The sequence below is a fragment of the Carcharodon carcharias genome, chromosome 10 (genome assembly GCF_017639515.1).
Source record: "Carcharodon carcharias isolate sCarCar2 chromosome 10, sCarCar2.pri, whole genome shotgun sequence".
Lineage (NCBI taxonomy): Eukaryota > Metazoa > Chordata > Chondrichthyes > Lamniformes > Lamnidae > Carcharodon > Carcharodon carcharias.
This window is the reverse complement of record NC_054476.1, coordinates 159,747,456-159,766,688: the sequence shown is the minus strand read 5'-3', so window position 1 is coordinate 159,766,688 and position 19,233 is coordinate 159,747,456. Positions and strand designations below refer to the sequence as shown.

The 19,233-nt window shown below is 40.4% G+C and overlaps 1 protein-coding gene across 2 annotated transcripts in view; it reads right to left on the bottom strand.

Moving 5' to 3' along the window:
• Positions 1-19,233, bottom strand: part of LOC121283060 (carboxypeptidase D-like) — a 69,156-nt gene that overhangs the window by 25,424 nt on the left and 24,499 nt on the right. For both annotated transcript variants that reach the window (XM_041197076.1, XM_041197077.1), the window contains exons 3-11: positions 18,900-19,042; positions 16,793-16,962; positions 15,589-15,956; positions 14,122-14,313; positions 13,225-13,392; positions 8,426-8,535; positions 5,859-5,961; positions 2,551-2,693; positions 630-799 (exon numbers count right to left, since the gene is read on the bottom strand). In XM_041197076.1, the coding sequence (XP_041053010.1) occupies positions 630-799; positions 2,551-2,693; positions 5,859-5,961; positions 8,426-8,535; positions 13,225-13,392; positions 14,122-14,313; positions 15,589-15,956; positions 16,793-16,962; positions 18,900-19,042 (1,567 nt within the window). The remainder of the gene's footprint in view (positions 1-629; positions 800-2,550; positions 2,694-5,858; positions 5,962-8,425; positions 8,536-13,224; positions 13,393-14,121; positions 14,314-15,588; positions 15,957-16,792; positions 16,963-18,899; positions 19,043-19,233) is intronic.

The following is a 19,233-nucleotide window of genomic DNA, read 5'->3' as shown; positions in this document are numbered from 1 at the left end:
AAAAAATTGTGCCTGGTTTGAAATTTTTGGACATTTGTGATTAGAAATTTCTTTCTCAAAAATATTTCTCCTGATTTTATGACAATAAACAATCTTGATAACTGAATAGTCACAATTAACATTAACCAAAATTTTTGTAGAGCATTAATATTATGCTAAAATTATCTAGCGGAATTTACAAATGAAAGTGTACCTAAAATTAAGACACAGGTCAGAAGAACCAAAGAAACACCTATTTAAAAAAAAAAGTTTTCTCACTGGCTTGTAATGGGACCAAGTCTGGCTTTGTTTTATTATACATTGATTATATTATTATAATATTATATATTACATATAGAATTTGTTCTTCAGCAGTTAATGTTTCTGGAATATGGTGCTGATCCCGCTACAAGTACAACATATCAATTCCATATCAAATGGTCCATTCTCTTTGACACACTATAATAACTAACTGCCTTTCCTGCACAAATGCCAACTCAACTCTAGAATAAGCATGTTGTGATATGATTTCATATAATTGTAATTCTATATTACTTGTAATGATGTAAGCAATTAAGAGAACAGAATCTTTACTTTTGTGCCAATCACAGTCATGTGATTTATATACAGCAACTTTCATTATTTCTCACCCTAGGGCTGAAGCAGTAATCTTATAGACACCAGGAACAAGCAGACGCCAATAATCTCCATCTTTAGCAGATCTCACTGGATGGTTCACTTCAGCGACAATAATGGTAGCATTGTAAATCCCCTTTCTGTTGGTAGCATCAAGTACAAATCCTTTCACACCTTTGTGGACCTAATGTTAAAACATTAACGAAAATCGATCAGTTTGAGTATGAGTGCAGCAAAATGAGTCAGCAGTTACAATGTTATCTTCATCAGCCACCAGTGTAGATTTTCAGCAAAGGATTAAATAGCATATCATTGGGGAACAAAAATATTTTGTGTTATGAAATTGTTTGCTTGCAAATAAAATTAAGAAATCAGCAATTTTTAAAATTACGGATATTAATAATGCTGCATTTCAAATTTGAAGGATGATTTAAATTCTTAACTCCCTAAATCTAGATTAGCCATCATCCCTTCTTTCTAGGTGGTAGAGGTTGCAGGGTTTCAAAGGTGCTTTCGAAGGAGCCTTGGTGAGCTGCTGCAGTGCATCTTGTAAATAGAACAAAGTGCTGCCACTGTGCATTGGTAGTGGAGGAATATTTATGGGGTGCTGATCCAGCAGGTTGCTGTGTCCTGGAATGTGTCAAGCTTCTTGAGTGTTATTGGGGTTGCACGTCCAGACAAGTGGAGAGTATTCCATCAGACTCCTGACTTGTGCCTTGATGATGGTGGAGAGGCTTTGAGGAGTCAGGAGATGAGTTACTCGCTGCAGAATTCCCAGCCTCTGATCTGCACTTGTAATTACATGGGTGGTTAAGTTTTTGGTTAATGGTGATCTCCAGAATATTGATGGTGACGGATTCAGTGATGGTAATGCCATTGAATGTCAAGTGGAGATGGTTACATTCTCTCTTGCTGGAGATGGTCATTGCCTGGCCCTTGAGTGGCAAGTAACATTCGTGCTACACATCAGCCTAAGCACGAACGTTTTCCAGATTTTGCTGTATATGGACATGAACTCCTTCAGTCTCTGAGGAGTCGCAAACTTGTGAATTACACTGAACACAATGCAATCATCAGTGAACATTTCCACTTCTGACCTTATGATGGAGAAAAGGTCATTGATGAAGTAGTTAAAGATGAGTGGACCTACGATATTACCCTGAGGAACTCCTGGGGCTGAGATGATTGGCCTCCAACAACCACAACCATCTTCCTTTGTGCTATGCAAGACTCCAACCAGTGGAGAGTTTCCCCCCTGAATCCCATTGACTTCAATTTTTTTTAGGGCTCCTTGATGCCACACTTGGTCAAGTGCTGCCTTGATGTCAAGGATCGTCTACTCACCTCTACTCGCACATGCTGCCTGACATGCTGTTTCCAGTGCCTTCAGACTTCCAGCATGTGCAGTATTTTGCTTTTATACCCAACTGCCTACTCAGGTAGATGTAAAAGATCCCATGGCACTGTTTTCAAAGAGGAGGGGAGCTATCCTCGGTGTCCTGGTCAATATTTGTCTTTCAATCAACATCACACATGAAATAATGACAAGATAATCAGTTTCATATTGTTGTTTGTGGAAATATGCTGTACGCATATTGGCTGTGTTTCCTACATTACAACAGTGTCTACACTTCAAAAGTACTTCACTGACTTTTAAGCATCCCATGCTCCTGAAAGGCATTATATAAATGCAAATCTTTCTTTTTAATACAACGCTGTTTCACATCAGGTTACTCCTTTTTGGCAGGGAGAGGGAAAGATACAGTGTTACTAAGATGTTAAATGTACTTAGTTTTCTAATTTGTTTTAATGGTAGCCTCAGTGAGGGATGCAGCACACTAGTATCACTCAGATATGGCACTGGAGTCCTGTTTATAACAATTACTTCACACGCAAACAGATAAGAAAGACTTTGTTTGATCAGCCTCAACCTACCTGTTTTATAAACTGAAGGAGGGACCTTTTATTTTGCTTCCAATACTTTGGTAGATCCTTGGCAAGGGGGAATTTAACACAGCCTAATTCAATAGTAACTTCAAAGCAGTTTGTATGAAGGTAATTCCAGTCTTGCATACCACCTGAGGAGCAAGAATTTATTATTTCATCAAACAGCTCAGCAGTTTCAGAAGAGAGAGCGACTCAGAGCAAAATATTTCATAACAAATTTCAAAAAAAAAACCTTATCGATAGCCTCTGACAAATCTTCAGTTTAATCAAAGATTTGATTTAAAGGGAGATTTAATTATTTTAAAAAAATAAATGCAATCCTTTGGTTGAATATTCTATACAACATTTTCCTGCATTATAAAGTCCAAGTGTACATTTAAAAAATGTTTCCTTTAACTTACAGGTTATCATGGTAAAAAGTTATACAACTACAGTCAAGGGACAGAGAGTTGATCGTATCTGTACTACACTGCTGTTTTCAACCTTCTCAATGAAACTACTAAGATACATTTTGCCATAGCACAACAGCATAGTTTAGCAGCGGAGAATATTTTCAAAATTGGAATGGAATACATCCTAGATACACCATGATAGAAATATAGTCCGTTGTTCATTGGTGCTCCAAGTTAGCTTTATCCCATCTTCAAGTCAGTTTTATCCTATCACAGGCATTAACAATGAACTTATACCCCTATGTCATGTAAAGCACCAGAAAGGTTTTTGATAAGGTCCCACATGGGAGACTGATAATAAAGGTAAGAGCCCATGGTATCCAAGGCAAATTGGATCCAGAATTGGATGAGTGGCAGGAAGCAGAGGGTGATGGTCGAGGGGCGTTTTTGTGACTGGATGCCTGGGTCCAGTAGGGTTCAATGGAATTTAATCCGGATAAGTATGAGGTGATGCACTTGGGCAAGCCAAACAGGGCATGGAAATACACAATGAATGGTAGGACCCTGGGAAGTACTGAGGATCAGAGGGACTTGTGCATGTCCACCGGTCCCCTAAGGTAGTGGGGCAGGTAGATAAGGTAGTTAAGGAGGCATATGGGATACTTGCCTTTATTAGCCAAGGCATAGAACATAAGAGCAGGGAGATTATGCTGGAACTGTATAACTGATTAAGCCACAGCTAGAATATTTACCAGGATGTTGCCTGGGCTGAGGAATTTTAGTTATGAGGAGAGATTGGATAGACTGGGGTTATTTTCCCTGAAGCAGAGAATTTTGAGGGGGACATGATTGAGGTGTATTAAATTATGAGGGGCATAGGTAGGGTAGACAGGGAGGAACTTTTCCCCTTGGTGGTGGGATCAATAACCAGGGGGCATACATTTAAGGTAAGGGGCAGGAGGTTCAGAGGGGATGAGAGGAAGAATTTTTTCACCCAGAGGGTGGTGGGAATCTGGAACTCACTGCCTGAAAGGGTGGTAGAGGCAGAAACCCTCATAACATTTAGGTATTTGGATGTGCACTTGCAATGCCATGGCATACAAGGTTATAGGCCTCGTGCTGGAAAATCGGATTAGAATAGTTAGGTACTTGTTTGACCGGCGCAGACATGATGGGCCAAAGGGCCTTTTTCTGTGCTGTAGACTTCTATGACTCGAATCTGCACCATAGCATAAATTCATTTTAACCTGAAGCTAAACAACACTAATCAATCTCACCCTGAACACCTGAGCTGTGTACAGTTTTGTTCCCTTTACCCAAGGATGGATAGACTTACTTATGAGGGAGTACAATGAAGGATCACTAGACTGATCCTTGGGATAAAAGGGATTGTCCTATGAGGAAAGATTGAGTAGACTGGACCAGTGTTTAGAAGAATGAGAGAGGTAATCTCACTGCAGCATAACATCCTCAAGAGGCTTGACAGGATTATTGCTGGAGGATGTTTCCCTTAGTTGGAGAATCCACAACTAAGAGTCACAGTCTCAGATCCATTTAGGCCTGAGATGAGGAGAAATTTATTCACTCAAAGTGTTGAGAATCTTTGAAATTCTCTAACCTGAGAACTGCGAATGCTCAGTACATTTAAGGTCAATAAATACTTTTGGTTATTTGGGGAATGAGGGATAGGGGATAGTGGAATGGAAGTAAAAGATTATTGAATAGCAGAGCAAGCGAGAAGGGCCAAATGGCTTGCTCCTGGCTCCCATTTCTTATGTTAGTACTGCACCCTTGCAGACCCTGTGCGATTGTAATGTGTACAGGATGCAACCTGTTCAACGAATGAAGATGATCGCCTAGCTAAGTAGTACAACTTTCTTTATTCCACATTCACCACATAATCCAGCAGCATAGAGGAAAGGCATAGCTCTCGCCTGCAGCGGTTTAAGAAGGCAGCTCACCACCACCTTCTCAAGGACAATGAAGGATGGGCAATGAATGCTGGCCTAGCCAACGACTCTCACATCCCATGAATGAATAAAAAAAGCGATCCATCATAGTCAATTTCACGTGTTGCAGTTTCTGCTGGACAGTAACATAGTAAATGGGTGATGACTGCTCTAAAAGCTTTGTATCTGCTATCAATCAATTGAACACTGATTAAAACAGCGTGCAGAAAGCAATTATGAACCTTTAGTTAGTCCTATGGGTTCCTTCCCTAAAGACAGTGGCAGCATAGGATACAAAACCACTGATGTGCCTGAACAATGCTTAGTTTGTTAAAGGATGAAACCCTAAATTACAGAAATAAACAGGAGGTACTTTAACATTTACAAAGAGAATTAACATTTTAGAGGTATGCCAGGGGTCTTCAACTGGCTCAGCAAGGACTCATGCACAGCTCCCAAACTTGATCAATCAAGCCCATTTTAATGGCAATTGTTTTTTTAAAATTTTATTAACATTGCACTTGTGATAAAAGTTACTAAATGAATGATGGTTTTTATAAAATCCTTCAAAATGTTGCTGAAATGTCACTCTTTTGTTTTTCATTATTACTGACGTTCAAGTTGCAGCATTGTGGCTCTTAAGGTGTTTGTGGTTTGACTAATTTAAAAAAAAAACAACCTTCCTGTTATTAAAGTTGCCAACCCCGGTGAAGGCCCTCCACTAGAAAACCAAGGTTGCAGGATTTGCCTTGGGCCCTTGGATCATAAAGTAGCGAATCATTAAAAAGATTGCCAAAATAGCTCTGCACAAAACATGAGTTAGGACCCTGCAAGCATCTCTACTGTTCAAGTGCTGATTTGTGTGACAATGTATAAAACAATGGAATGATTTCTTGATCCAAAGAAAAATGACTACGGCTAAAAGAGGATTGTGAAGTGCCAAAATGTTTCTTACCTGGTACATTATACCAATGTGCACCATTTGTGATTCCCCGAGGGAAATATTCTTCAGGGTACATATCTTTACAAGGATGACCTTCAAACATTGGGCTGTTTTCCTAAAAAAAAAATTGGTGAACTAATTAGGTGTACTGTAACTGGATCTCAAACAAATCTGACCATTTGACCTACAACAGGCTTCTTTTGTTAAATTTCTCTTCAAAGTTTGTCTGCAGATGATTGTCTTAAATTAAAAGAACTTCTAGATTGATGGGGAAAATTAGGCATCAAAATTAGAGATGTCCATTCTGAGCAGAATGAACAGTGCCCAGAATTGAAACCGTCATTACCAACTACTCTCAAGTCAGGTAAAGTAACTTCAAAAACCACCACCAGTATAATACTTTTATCATTCCCCATCATTAGGCAATCATGACAGTGAAGTAAAAATCCAAATTATGAAAAACCAGAAGGTTATGAAAAGTACAAAAAATTCAAAACTTTCAAAATTTCACATATTCCAACCAAAAAGCATTAGTTTATTTAGACCATTGTTGTAATCAAGGTCCACTGACTTTAATGGGATAAAACTATAGGGTCTTATTAATTCATGCTTCCTTTTAAACATTTCATTGAACTATTAGGGTGTGCTTTCAGGGAGCAGTGCTTTCATGAATGATTTCCTTTACCAATTTCTCAAATAGGACAGCTAGATCTTAGGATGTTTACTTCAACAAAGTCTACAGACAAAATGCAAATTTCATCTCAAGGGTCAAACAAAAGGGCCTTTTCACAGGAATAGTGGCAACTCGAGGGTGGTAAATATTACAATTTTATTCAAGGGAAATAAACCTGGAAATTATAGGCTAGTTAGTCTTAGCTTGGTAATGGGCAAGTTTCTATGGTGTGTAAAATTAAACAGGTAAGGGCTAATCCCAGAAAACTGTCAGCGGCAGCGGTCCCTCGGAATCGAGGATGGTGTCCATCAGGCTTGGTGAGAGTTCAAGTGACTGAGGGGCCCAATTCTGGATCCACATGTTCTTTCGCAGTGGGGCACATTGTTGCACAGGGGTGTGGAAATCACAGGCCTGGATTGGCTTCCTTCGCCTTCCTCTGCCATTCCGCTCCCAGAAAATGGAGAGACGGTGGACTGTGAAGGCAGGAAGCGGAGGTTGGGGGGGGGGGGGGGGGGGGGGGGGGGCCTTCTTCAACAGCCACAGTCCATGCAATGTACATATATTCAGTGCTGTTAGGAAGTTAGTTCCAGATTCAACCCAATGACAGTGAAGGAATGGCGATATAGTTCCAAGTCAGGATGGCATGTGGCTTGGAGAACTTGAAGGTGATGGTGATCCCATGCTGCCCTTGTCCTTCTAGGTGGCAGAGGGCACAGATTTGGAAAGTGTTGTCGGAGGAGCTCTGGTGAGTTGCTACACGCATCTTGTAGATGGTACACACTGTTTCCACTGTGCATCGGTGGTGGGAGGAGTGAATGGCACCCCATCACCACAATATGCAATCAAGAGAGCTGCTTTGTCCTGGACGGTGTCAAGTTTCTTGAGTGTTATTGGAGCTGTACTCATCCAGGAAAGTGTAGAGTACTCCATCACATTCCTGACGAGTGCCTTGTGGATGGTGGGCCAAGCTTTGGGGAGTCAGGAGGCAAGTTACTTGCTGCACAATTCCCAGCCTCTGACCTGCTCTTGTAACCACAGTATTTATATGGCTAAAACCAGTTCAGTTTTTGGTCAATGGTAACCCCCTGAGTGTTGAGAGTGGGTGATTCGATGGTCCCCGCCAAGATGTTGACAGTCAAGGATTCAGCAGTAACCCCCAGGATGTTGATAGTGGGGGCTTCAGCGATGGTAATTCCAAAGTTATGTTATGTTTAAGTAATGCTACATTGAAGTTTAAGAACTCGCCTTACTGCACGATGGAATATGTTGGTGAAAATTCACTACTATTCACCAAATGAAATCTATGCATTTTAAAAAAGCCTATTCTTTCATGGGAGGTGGGTATCACTGTCAAGGACTGCATTTGTTGCCCATCCCTAACTGCCATTCAATTAAGTGGCTTACTAACTCATTTCAGAAGGCAGTTAAGAGTCAACCACATTCCTGTGGATCTGGAGTCACATGTAGGCCAGGCCAGGTAAGGATAGTAGGTTTCCTTCCTTAAAGGGTGTGAGTGAAACAGCTGTTTTTTATGACAATTAATGATAGTTGTCACAGTCACCATTACTGAGAATAGCTTTCATTGAACTGAAATTAAATTCCAGCTGCCGTGATGGAACTGAAACCTGTGTCCCTCTGGATTACTAGTCCAGTGGTATTACCACTATGCCGCCATCTCTCCATCAGACTCGTCTACTTTACAGAAATCTATCAAATACTAATCAATCTTACTGGAGTAATTAATCTAAATATGGTGACATAATTGCAAACACACCCATTTATAAAACGAGATTAAGTTTACAATAGTACATTTAGTACAACTTTGGTTAAGTTTTTAGAACCAATCACCTTAGGAAGCACACAAAGACTTGCTTGAAAAGTGAAAGAAACTTAAGTAAACTGGTACCTTTGCAAAAGAAAGTGCCAACTGCTTAAAGATGGCATCATCCGGTGACTTACTGTACACAATAATGCCTTCTGCATCATCATCATAAGGGTAGTTCACTACCAGGGAACCTTTTCAAAATACAAGAACAACAGTTTTATTCTTTCTTCCAATATCCTAAAATTATTTAAAAGTAAAACACCAAAGCAATACAGTTTAGACTTATGTTTGCAAATATATTATAAAGAAAACGTTCAAAGGAAACATTAAAAAGCTTACACAATTGCCCAAAATGTGTGTGTTGATAAATGACCATTTTCCTCCCAAAGTTTGCATTAAGAAACATTTTTAAATACTTAAATATATTTCCTTCCAAAGACATCACTGGTTTATCAAGCTAGTTCAAGTAAATAGAGAATTAAATACATGCTTTTGCATCTAGTGGCATCTGGTAATTTAAATTACTATCATTACCTAATCCCATTAAATGGCACTTCAATTCCACTCAAGAAGAATCTCCTATCATTCATTATTGCATTTCCACTTCTCAAGTTCCCTGTTTCCACGCTCAGTGAGATCAGCAAGTCGTATATAAATACTTCCACCCTGTAGCTCTAAGTTTTTCATACACAAAGCTGGATAGGTTGTTAGTTGACTTGACAGATGAAATGTAAGAACTAAGTTAAATCTTGATTTATAGTAAACCGTTATCCTGCAATACCAACTGGAATTCTCTACTAACTGGAATTTCTGATGTTCCCCTTAATACGAATCATCACTTTACCAACTGGAAGCAATTACCAAGTTATCCAGAACCCGTACCTGTATACTGTATTATGTTATACTTTATTTAATGTTTTAACGTATTGTTGAAGATTAGAAGTAAAAGAATACTGCTCTTTACTTCCTGACTACTTCCATATCAGTTCATGCTACAAGAATGCGCTGTATTCCATTGGTATATGGAACTCCCCATTAACCGACATTTTTTATTAACTGGCACCACTCATTCCCCGTACATGTTGGATAATAAGAATTTTATTATACTAAATTTCAAAATATCAAAATATTGTCATGGTTCCTAGCATCAAATTAACTTAAGTATGTTAAACTAATACTTGATATATCAAGGCTATCTTGCATCTCTTATCAACTTGTGGAACTCTGTCTTGAAGTTACATTCACATACTAGTCCAGTATGCCATTCTTTGACTGTTGTGCCTTTTTAACCAAAATTCATGCATGGGACGTAGGCATCGCTGCTTAGGTCAGCATTTATTGTCCATCCGTAATGGCCCTTGAGAAGGCGGTGGTGGTGAGCTGCCTTCTTGAACCGCTACAGTTCCAGGATTTTGACCTAGTGACAATGAAGGAACAACGATATATTTCCAAGTCAGGATGGTGAGTAGCTTGGAGGGGAACTTGCGTGTGGTAATATTCCCATATGTCAGCTGCCCTTGTCCTTCTAGATGGTACCAGTTGTGGGTTTGGAAGATGCTGTTTAAGGAGCCTTGGTGAGTTCCTGCAGTGCATCTTGTAGGTGGTATACACTGCTGCTGCTGTGCGTCGGTGGTGGAGGGAGTGAATGTTTGTGGATGGGGTGCCAATTAAGCAGGTTGGTTTTCCTGGATGGCGTCTAGCTTCTTGAGTGTTGTTGGAGCTGCACTCATCCAGGCAAGTGGAGAGTATTCCATCACACTCCTGACTTATGCCTTGTAGATGGTGGACAGGGTTTGGGGGGTCAGGAGGGGGAGTTACTCACTTACAGGATTCCTAGTCTCTGACGTGCTCTTGTAGCCACAGCATTTTTATGGCTGACCCAGTTCAGTTTCTGGTCAATGGTAACCCCCCCCAGGATGCTGATAATGGGGGATTCAATGATGGTACTGCCAGAATGTCAAGGGGCGATGTTTGGATTCTTTCTTGTTGGAGATGGTCATTGTCTGGCACGAATGTTACTTGCCATTTGTCAGCGCAAGCCTGGATATTGTCCAGGTCTTGCTGCATTTGGACATAGACTGTTTCAGTATCTGAGGAGTCATGAATGGTGCTGAGCATTGTGCTCAGTGAACATCCCTACTTCTGACCTTATGATGGAAGGAAGGTAGTTGATGAAGCATCTGAAGATGGTTGTGCCTAGGACACTATCTTGAGGAACTCCTGCAATGATGTCCTGAAACTGAGATGATTGACCTCCAATAGCCACAACCATCTTCCTTTGTGCTAGGTATGACTCCAACCAGTGGAGACTTTCCCCCCAATCCCCATTGACTCCAGCTTTGCTAGGTCTCCTTGATGCCACACTTGGTCAAATACTGCCTTGCTGTCAAGTGTAGTCACTCTCACTTCACCTCTGGAGTTCAGCTCTTCTGTCCATGTTTGAACCAAGACTGTAATGAGGTCAGGAGCTGAGTGGCCCTGGCAGAACCCATATGGAGCATCAGTGAGCAGGTTATTGCTAAGCAAGTGCTGCTTGACAGCAGTGTTGATGACCCCTTCCATCTCTTTACTGATGATCGAGAATAAGCAGATGGGGGCAGTAATTGGCCATGTTGGATTTGTCCTGCTTTTTGTGCGTACTGGACATACCTGGGCAATTTTCCACATTGCCAGGTAGATGCCAGTGTTGTAATTGTACTGGAACAGTTTGGCTAGGGGCGCAGCAAATTCTGGAGCACAAGTCTTCAATAGTATTGCTGGAATATTGTTAGGTCTATAGCCTTTGCAGCATCCAGTGCCTTCAGCAGTTTCTTGATATCATGTAGAGTGAATAGAATTGACTGAAAACAAGAAACCTGTGACAATGGGGACATCCAGAGGGGAGCCAAGATGGACCACCCACTCATGCTTCAGATTTATCTTTTGCACCGATGTGCTGGGCTCCTCCACCATTGAGGATGGGTATATTTGTGGATCCTCCTCCAACGAGCTGTTTAATTGTCCACCACCATTCACGACTGGATGTGGCAGGACTGCACAGCTTAGATCTGATCCATTGGTTGTGGGATCATTTAGCTCTATCACTTGCTGCTTATGCTGTTTGGCACGCAAGTAGTCCTGTGTTGTGGCTTCACCAGGTTGACACCTCATTTTTAGGTATGCCTGGTGCTGCTCCTGGCATGCCCTCCTGCACTCTTCATTGAACGAAGGTTGATCCCCTGGCTTGATGATAATGGTAGAGTGGGGGATATGCCAGGTCATGAGGTTACAGATTGTGGTCGAGTACAATTCTGCTGCTGATGGCCCCTGGCACCTTACGGTTGCCCAGTCTCAAGCTGCAGATCTGTTTGAAATCTATCCCATTTAGTAAGGTGGTAGTGCCAGACAACACAATGAGGGTATTCTTCACGAGGACAGGACTTTGTCTCCACAAGGACTGTGCGATGGTAACTCCTACTGATACTGTCATGGGCTCAGATGCAGCTGCGGCAAGCAGATTGGTGAGGATGAGGTCAAGTATGTTTCTCCCTCTTGTTGGTTTCCTCACTGTCTGCTGCAGACTCAGTCTAGCAGCTATGTCCTCTAGGACTTGGCCAGCTCAGTGTATAATGGTACTACTGAGCCACTCTTGGTGATGGAAACTGAAATCCCCCACCCAGAGTACATTCTGCACCCCTTCCACCCTCAGTGCTTCCTCCAAGTGATGTTCAACATGGAGGAATACTGATTCATTAGCTGAGGGTTGGGGGGAGGTACACATGGCAATTAGCAGGAGGCTTTCTTGCCCATGTTTGACCTGATGCCATGAGACTTCATGGGGTCCGGAGTAGACATTGAGGGCTTCCAGTCCAACTCCCTCCTGACTGTATACCACTGTGCCATCACCTCTGCTTGTTCTGTCCTCCTGCTGGCGCAGGGCATACCCAGGGATGCTGATGGTGGTCTCTGGGTCATTATCTGTAAGGTGCGATTCCATGACTATGACTCTGTCAGGCTGTTGCTTGACTAGCCTGTGAGACAGCTTTCCCAATTTTGGCACTAACCCTCAAGGTGTTAGAAAAGAGGATTTTGCAGGGTCAACAGGGCCGAGTTTGCCATTGTCATTTCCCATGCCTAGGTCAATGCTGGATGGTCCGTCTGGTTTCATTCCTTTTAGATTTGCCTCCTAATTAAGAGAGTCATCACTTGATCAGATGAATACTTTGGCTTAGAAGTACAGTAAGTTTAGCAGGCCTAGTGGCATAAAAATCATCTATACCAGGGAACAAGAGCTGGATGGACACAGAGAATCACACCAGGACAGATAGGAGGGTAGACTGGGCCACAGGCGATAAAGTGCATCTTTAAGACATAGTCCCAAGAATCAGGATCATCAGACCAACAGGGAAGGTCTAAACCAGGTGCTAAGTTAGCTGATCAAAGGCTGAGGTAGTGGAAAGGTTCAAGGAGGGCAGCAAAGAAAAGACATGACCAAATGGTGGTACTGCTCCAAATCACTACCCAGCTGCTGCTGTTGGATGTATAGATGCGTGGATGATGTGGGAAAGGATGACCAGGCTTGGTGGTTCCTTCCCTTCAAATCCTCCCAACACTCATTGCCAAAATTCAAATATGAATAATAATGACCAGGGAAAGATGGAGGTTGCTCACTGCCCATGAACTGTACTCCAGCAAGAAGTCAGTGTGTCTTCAAGAGAAGAAAATTTGATAAAGGGGAGAAACAATAAATTGGAGCATTTTGTAATAAACTGCCATTTGCTGTTTTGACATTGCAAAATTCTAGTCCAATTTCCGGCTTTTTGAAGCACACTAATTATTCAAACCGTCTAATAAATCTGATTACTAAATCTCCAATGCCACGCAAGACGACAGGTACCTACCACCATGTAAATTAGCAGATAACACAAAAGGAGTCTTTTGCAGCCATTCCATCATAGCTAATGTTTCTGGTTGTCGTGGCTCATGGATTTGAAAGAATTGATCTGGGAAGTTGCGATTCAGATCAAAGTTGTTGCTATTGTTTCTGCCAACCACACCACTTGTATCCCCTGCAAGTTGAAGCAGAAGCGTTTTTAGAGATTTCATGTATAGTAATCTGAAACAAGGGCACCAACATTATTGGTTGACTAGTGGAACTCATTAGCATTTTGGAAAACTAAAGAATGCATAAATTCTTGCCTGAGCATATGCATAGGTAAGCAAAAACATGAGAATTATCAGAATATGGACCAGTTTTCAGAGTTGCTAAGAAATTTGAAGTTAACAGCAATTGGTTTGTGCGCAATATTATCAATGTTCTTTCATTTTTTGAAAGTCCAAGCCAGTCATATTTTGCACACCATGACTGAAGCGTTAAAGCACTGAAGATAGTTGTTTATCGCTTTGATAATGCATGCTCTTAAACACATTTTACAGACACAGGAGCCTTTTGCAGAATGATATTTGACACAGGAATTGCTGATCTTAAAAATCTCTACAAGGAAAAACAACATAATTTTCGGCTTGGAAAGGACAGAGGGAAATAGTAAAGAAAGCTCTCAAGAAGTAATCTTATTTGAGTCTCAAATCAGAAAGTAAACATCAACACAGCCATTCAATCGGAGGAGCATGGCAACAAGAAATATTTAGAGCTATTAAAGTTGAGTGCTTGTAGGACAGACCTTGAAACTCATTACTGAATATTGGAATTGATTATTAGAATAGTTTCTTTCATCCAGGGTAAAAACATTTTAACGAACTTGCTTCCGAAACCTATTGTTTCAAACTCAAAACGTCACCTTCTATTGACATCTCATATCCATCAGGATTCATGGAAGGCATGATATGGATTCTTGTTTTATTCACCAAACTGGTTACTTCAGGATCAGTTCCAAAGTTGTTACAGAGGTACTCAATAAGATTCAGGAGGAGCTCACGGCCTACCACCTCATTCCCATGCATGTTTCCGATGTATTTGAATTCAGGCTCGCCTAATTAAATAAAAACATTTATGTACTTAGCATGGCTTAATTCATTTTCCTTCATGGGTGACTGATATTTAAAAATATACAAACATACTTAATGCAAATATTTTTGCTATAAAATGAAAGCTCTGCTGAATAATGCAAATTCATTAATAAAATGGCACGCAAACTTGGCCTTCTCACAAAGGGTGCTTTTCATCTCACATCCAAGTCACGAGTGGTAGCAAGACTTCTGTTCGGGCAGCATTTGTGTGGACGGGTTGCCCTAGCTTCTCCTCAAATAACTGTTAACAGCTGAAATGGACATGCAAGACAAAAACTAGGGGTGGGGGAGGCAGCTGGGCAATAATGCACAAAGTAGTTGCACTTGAAAATTGTGCAAAAGAGCCCCAAGTTCTTTACCAAATTTCCCTGGCATTCCAAATGCTTCTAGACAAAATATTTTTTTTACATTTCCCTCCAGGAAATATTTAGATAGTGATATATATTTTTTCCTGTGACTTCTCATTTCCACCTTGCATTTTAGGGTGAATTAAAAACTTGCCAAAGTATATTTCACAAAACAGGAAAAAACCTCATGAAACAATTATTTACCCCATGGAATAGAAATTGTCACATTATCTAGACACATTCTGATAGAATAGAAAATAATCTCCTGTATTTACTGAGCAGCTTTCATTTCCAATCCTAAATCAATCTTAGCTCTGAAACAATGTAAGCCAACTAAGTTTAGGAAGAGTTAGAGGTTAGGTATGGCTTGTTTACTAGGCTAGAACAAATGTTCAAAATGACACACATTCTGTGCTGTTAGAGTGAGCAAGGAAAGATTCTTGTGCCAGTTTTCTTCAAATTCTCCTGATATACAAATTTTAATTTTTGTTTGTAATCAGTTAATCGAAAGCAAAATATTGCAGGACTGTAGGCCTGTTACTTGCTAACAACAACTAGTTTCTGCTAAGATAAAGACAAAATACTGCGGATGCTGGAAATCTGAAACAAAAACAAAAAGTGCTGGAAAAACTCAGCAGGTCTGACAGCATCTGTGGAGAGAAAGGCAGAGTGAACATTTTGAGTCCGTTTGACTCTTGAAGAAGAGTCATTTGGACTCGAAACGTTAAATCTGCCTTTCTCTCCATGGATGCTGCCAGGCCTGCTGAGTTTATCCAGCACTTTTTGAACTTGTTTCTACTGTTAGAATAAGGATTTCTGCAGCACTCATTTCAAGCCTTGCAATCTAGATGCATTTAAATCAAATTCTGTACTATTTTCTTGCAACTATACCCATTTCATGGATGCCTGGATGGTCTGATATTTCCATAACATACAAATTCCTTTGATCCACTGATTTCCCAACTGTATATAGACGTGTGATTGCTGGGTGGTCTGTGGCGTATTTCCTCAGCAGGATCTCCATGTCTGCGTAATTATGGTGCCTGAAGTTTGCAGGTTCATTGGTTTCGGACTCCGGTTCGGTGGCTCTAGACTGATGCTCATCTTCCATTTCTGATACATTTTGTGTCCTGAATTCAGTGGAGGTAGTCGTCTCAAAGGTATGATTATCTGCAGCTACTTGAGGTTGAAGCGTGAAATTAAGTTGCGTTGCTGGGCCCTCAAGCACCTCAACATTGAAGATAGTGACAGGCATGTAACTGTGAAGACAAGAGCAACACCTCTAGCATTTTTTTCAACATGTCTTTCAATGAATGTCTTAAATCTTTTGCAATAATTCATTTTCAAAAACTAACTGTAAATTAACCAGACTTTAGAATCCAGCCAAATCTATTAAAGGCCAAGATCAATTTTTAAACTGTTAATTTTACAACAAGATGCTAGAATGACAAATTAACCCCTCAAAGTCAACAATAAAAGATGTACACACTTAAAAAGGTAACATTTACAGTGTTCAGCCAATATATCACATCAAATTAGATGGTCTTGAGGGATCATTACTGCAGCTTTACAGTTTGCTATATGCTTTCAATGATCCATTACTTTTTTGCTTAAATTAATTTCAATATGATGTGTCTCACATTATTTAGATCAAGAGATCTTAATCCCCTCTACTACTGGCACAACTTGATAGCAGTGTGTACCATCTACAAAATGCACTGCAGCAACTCACCAAGGCTCCTTCAACAGCACCCAAACCCATGATTTCTATCGCTTGGAAGAAGGGCAGCAGGCACATAAGGGCACCACCACCTTCAGGTTTTCCAAGTTACACACCATCCTGACTTGGGAAATATATTGTTGTGTTTTTACTGTTGTTGGATCAAAAATCCTGGAGCTCCTTCCTTAATGGTGCTGTAGACACACCTGCTCTACAAGGACTGCAGTGGTTCACCACTATCTTCCAGAGGGAAATCAAGGATGGACAATAAAGGATAGACAATAAATGTGCTTTCTTCAATGATCTAGCTTTGTCTGGCATATGGCTGTCAATAGATCAAAGACGAAAGAATCATTTGTCTTTCATTTTCCTTACCCTTGTGCAACAACTGTTACATTGTAGGTCCCTGGTACAAGCAACCTGTGGAAATCGCCAAAACTGCCTGTTGTAATATTATGATCAATGCCAGCGACTACAATAGCTGCATTAGAAATCCCCGAGCCAAACACAGCATCTGTGACAAATCCTGCAATACCAATATGGACCTGAAGAATGCAAGTAAAAAAATGCAATTTCCAATTAATTTAACAGTTGACATTTATGGGAAATGATTGACACTACTCAGGATACATCAAAATGCAGTTAATCCATAAAATGTTTCAAGCCCAAATTATCTAGAACTAAATGGAGCCTAGATATCATTTTCAGTTCAATGAGTTCTCTCTTTTGGGTGGCATGGAAAGGAGAGAATCAGTATGTTAGTTGAATTACTGTCTTTGCATGTGGCTACTCCAAGAACAGGCTGTGGGTGCTGGATCAATTGAAGCTCTCAGGCTGACAGCAATAAAGTAGGGATAAAAAGATATGGAGTAAAGGAGGTCAAATGGCATTGTAGTCTAGGCTAAAGGGAATGAATGGCCTGTTCCTACGCACATAACAATCGATATCACATTGGAATGTTTCAATGGTTTGTAGAGTATTTTGCGACATCCTGAGGAGATGAAAGGCAGTACAGAATCATAGAAACTTACAGCAAAGAAGGATGTTGTATATGCATGTTGAATCTGTGAAAGATCAGTCAGGCTTAGTCTCATGTCCCTTTGCCTGTAACCCTATATTTCTGTTCACTTATGTCTGGCACCCTGAAGCCTGTAATTATCCTTATCATAATCTATTATATGAAGACTTGATAATGCTGCTCCCTGCGGCGAGTCCAGGTCATTTATAAAAATCGAAAACAGTTAACGGATCCAAAACTCCTGGAGAACAACACCCAGTCTGAAAAACATTCATCACCATCCTTTGCTTCCCATCACCGAGTCAATTTTGTATCCATATTACCATTTTCTCTTTATTCCATGGGCATCCACCTTCTTAATGAGCTCCCATTGAAGCACTTTGGTGAATGCTTTCCACTAGTCCTTACGGAGCACATTTACGGCACTATTGATCTACTTCCACCCATCAATTAACTGAATCAAGTTGGCCAGAAATAATTTGCTATTAATAAATCCATGCTGGCTCTTCTTGATTGACTTTCTAAATATACATTTTGTCCCTAATAATGGTTTTGAATAGCTTCCCCACCACTGATGTTAGGCTGATTGGCCTGCAGTTTCCTGGTTAATATCTCTCTCCCTTTTTGAACAATCACATATTATTGGCAATTCTCCAGACCTTCAGCAATACTGTATCCAATGAGGATTGAAAAAATTGTGACAATGCCTCTGTTATTTCTACCTTTACTTCTTTCAGCAACCAAGATGCATCTCATCTGGACTGGGTGACTTACCAACTTTCAGCATGTCTTCTCCATTTATTACTGCTTTGTTAATAAACTTTTTTACCCACCTTCTTTTAGTGTATCTTTACATCACCACTTTCTTATAAGTGCTCATTTAATACTTTTGCCATGTCATCTACGTTCTCAAGGAGATATCCCTTTGGGTCCAATTCTTTCTGTGGCTAAACCTGTGTGTTAATCCATGTTTTAGGCTTAAATTTAATGCCACCTCTGTGTTTCCTGTATTAACTTTTTCAATTCCCTCCAGTACTTTCCATATCTTCCTAGCTACTAACAGGATCTTGTTCATAATGTGCCTAAAGTCCTTTTTTCTTACCTTTTAGTTCCTTTATCACCCAAGATGCAATATTTAGCTTTGGATACTCTACTTTTTCCCTTCAAAGGAATAATTTGTACTCAAGCTCTCTCTTCCCTGAATGCCTTCCAATGTCCTCTTGTATAACTCTTCTTCAGAGCCCTGAAGAAGTAATATGGACTTGAAACGTTAACTCTGTCTTTCCCTCTGCAGATTTTGTCAGGCCTGAGTTTTTCGAGCATTTTGTTTTTGTTTGCCTTCCAATGCTCCCACTGCTTTACCCTGGAAACGTTTTTCCCCAATCTACTTGCGCTCAATCCCTTTTGAAATCAATTAAATATAATTTAAATTTGTCTTTTTATCGTCATTTTCTCTTACACTACCTGCTCCATTAGGCTTAGAAGGGAATCACGATTCTTCTCCCATTCCATACTAAGGTCAGAGGCCATCGGGTATTTGCAGCAGGTGAGTTCCAGTGTGATTTCAAAACAGTCTCCCTGCAAGTAATTGTAATCTTGCATCCCTCCTGTAAGATAATTAAAATTAGATGTCATACAGTGGACCTACTTGCTGCCTAACAGTATTTTACTTTCCAATCACAGTACAGTCCAATGTGCAAGTACTTCTAAGTAAATTTATTTTTTCACCAATTTCAATATAACACACTTAACAATGGAGTTACGAATTATAGCCAAGTACAACTTAGTCATCACTTCA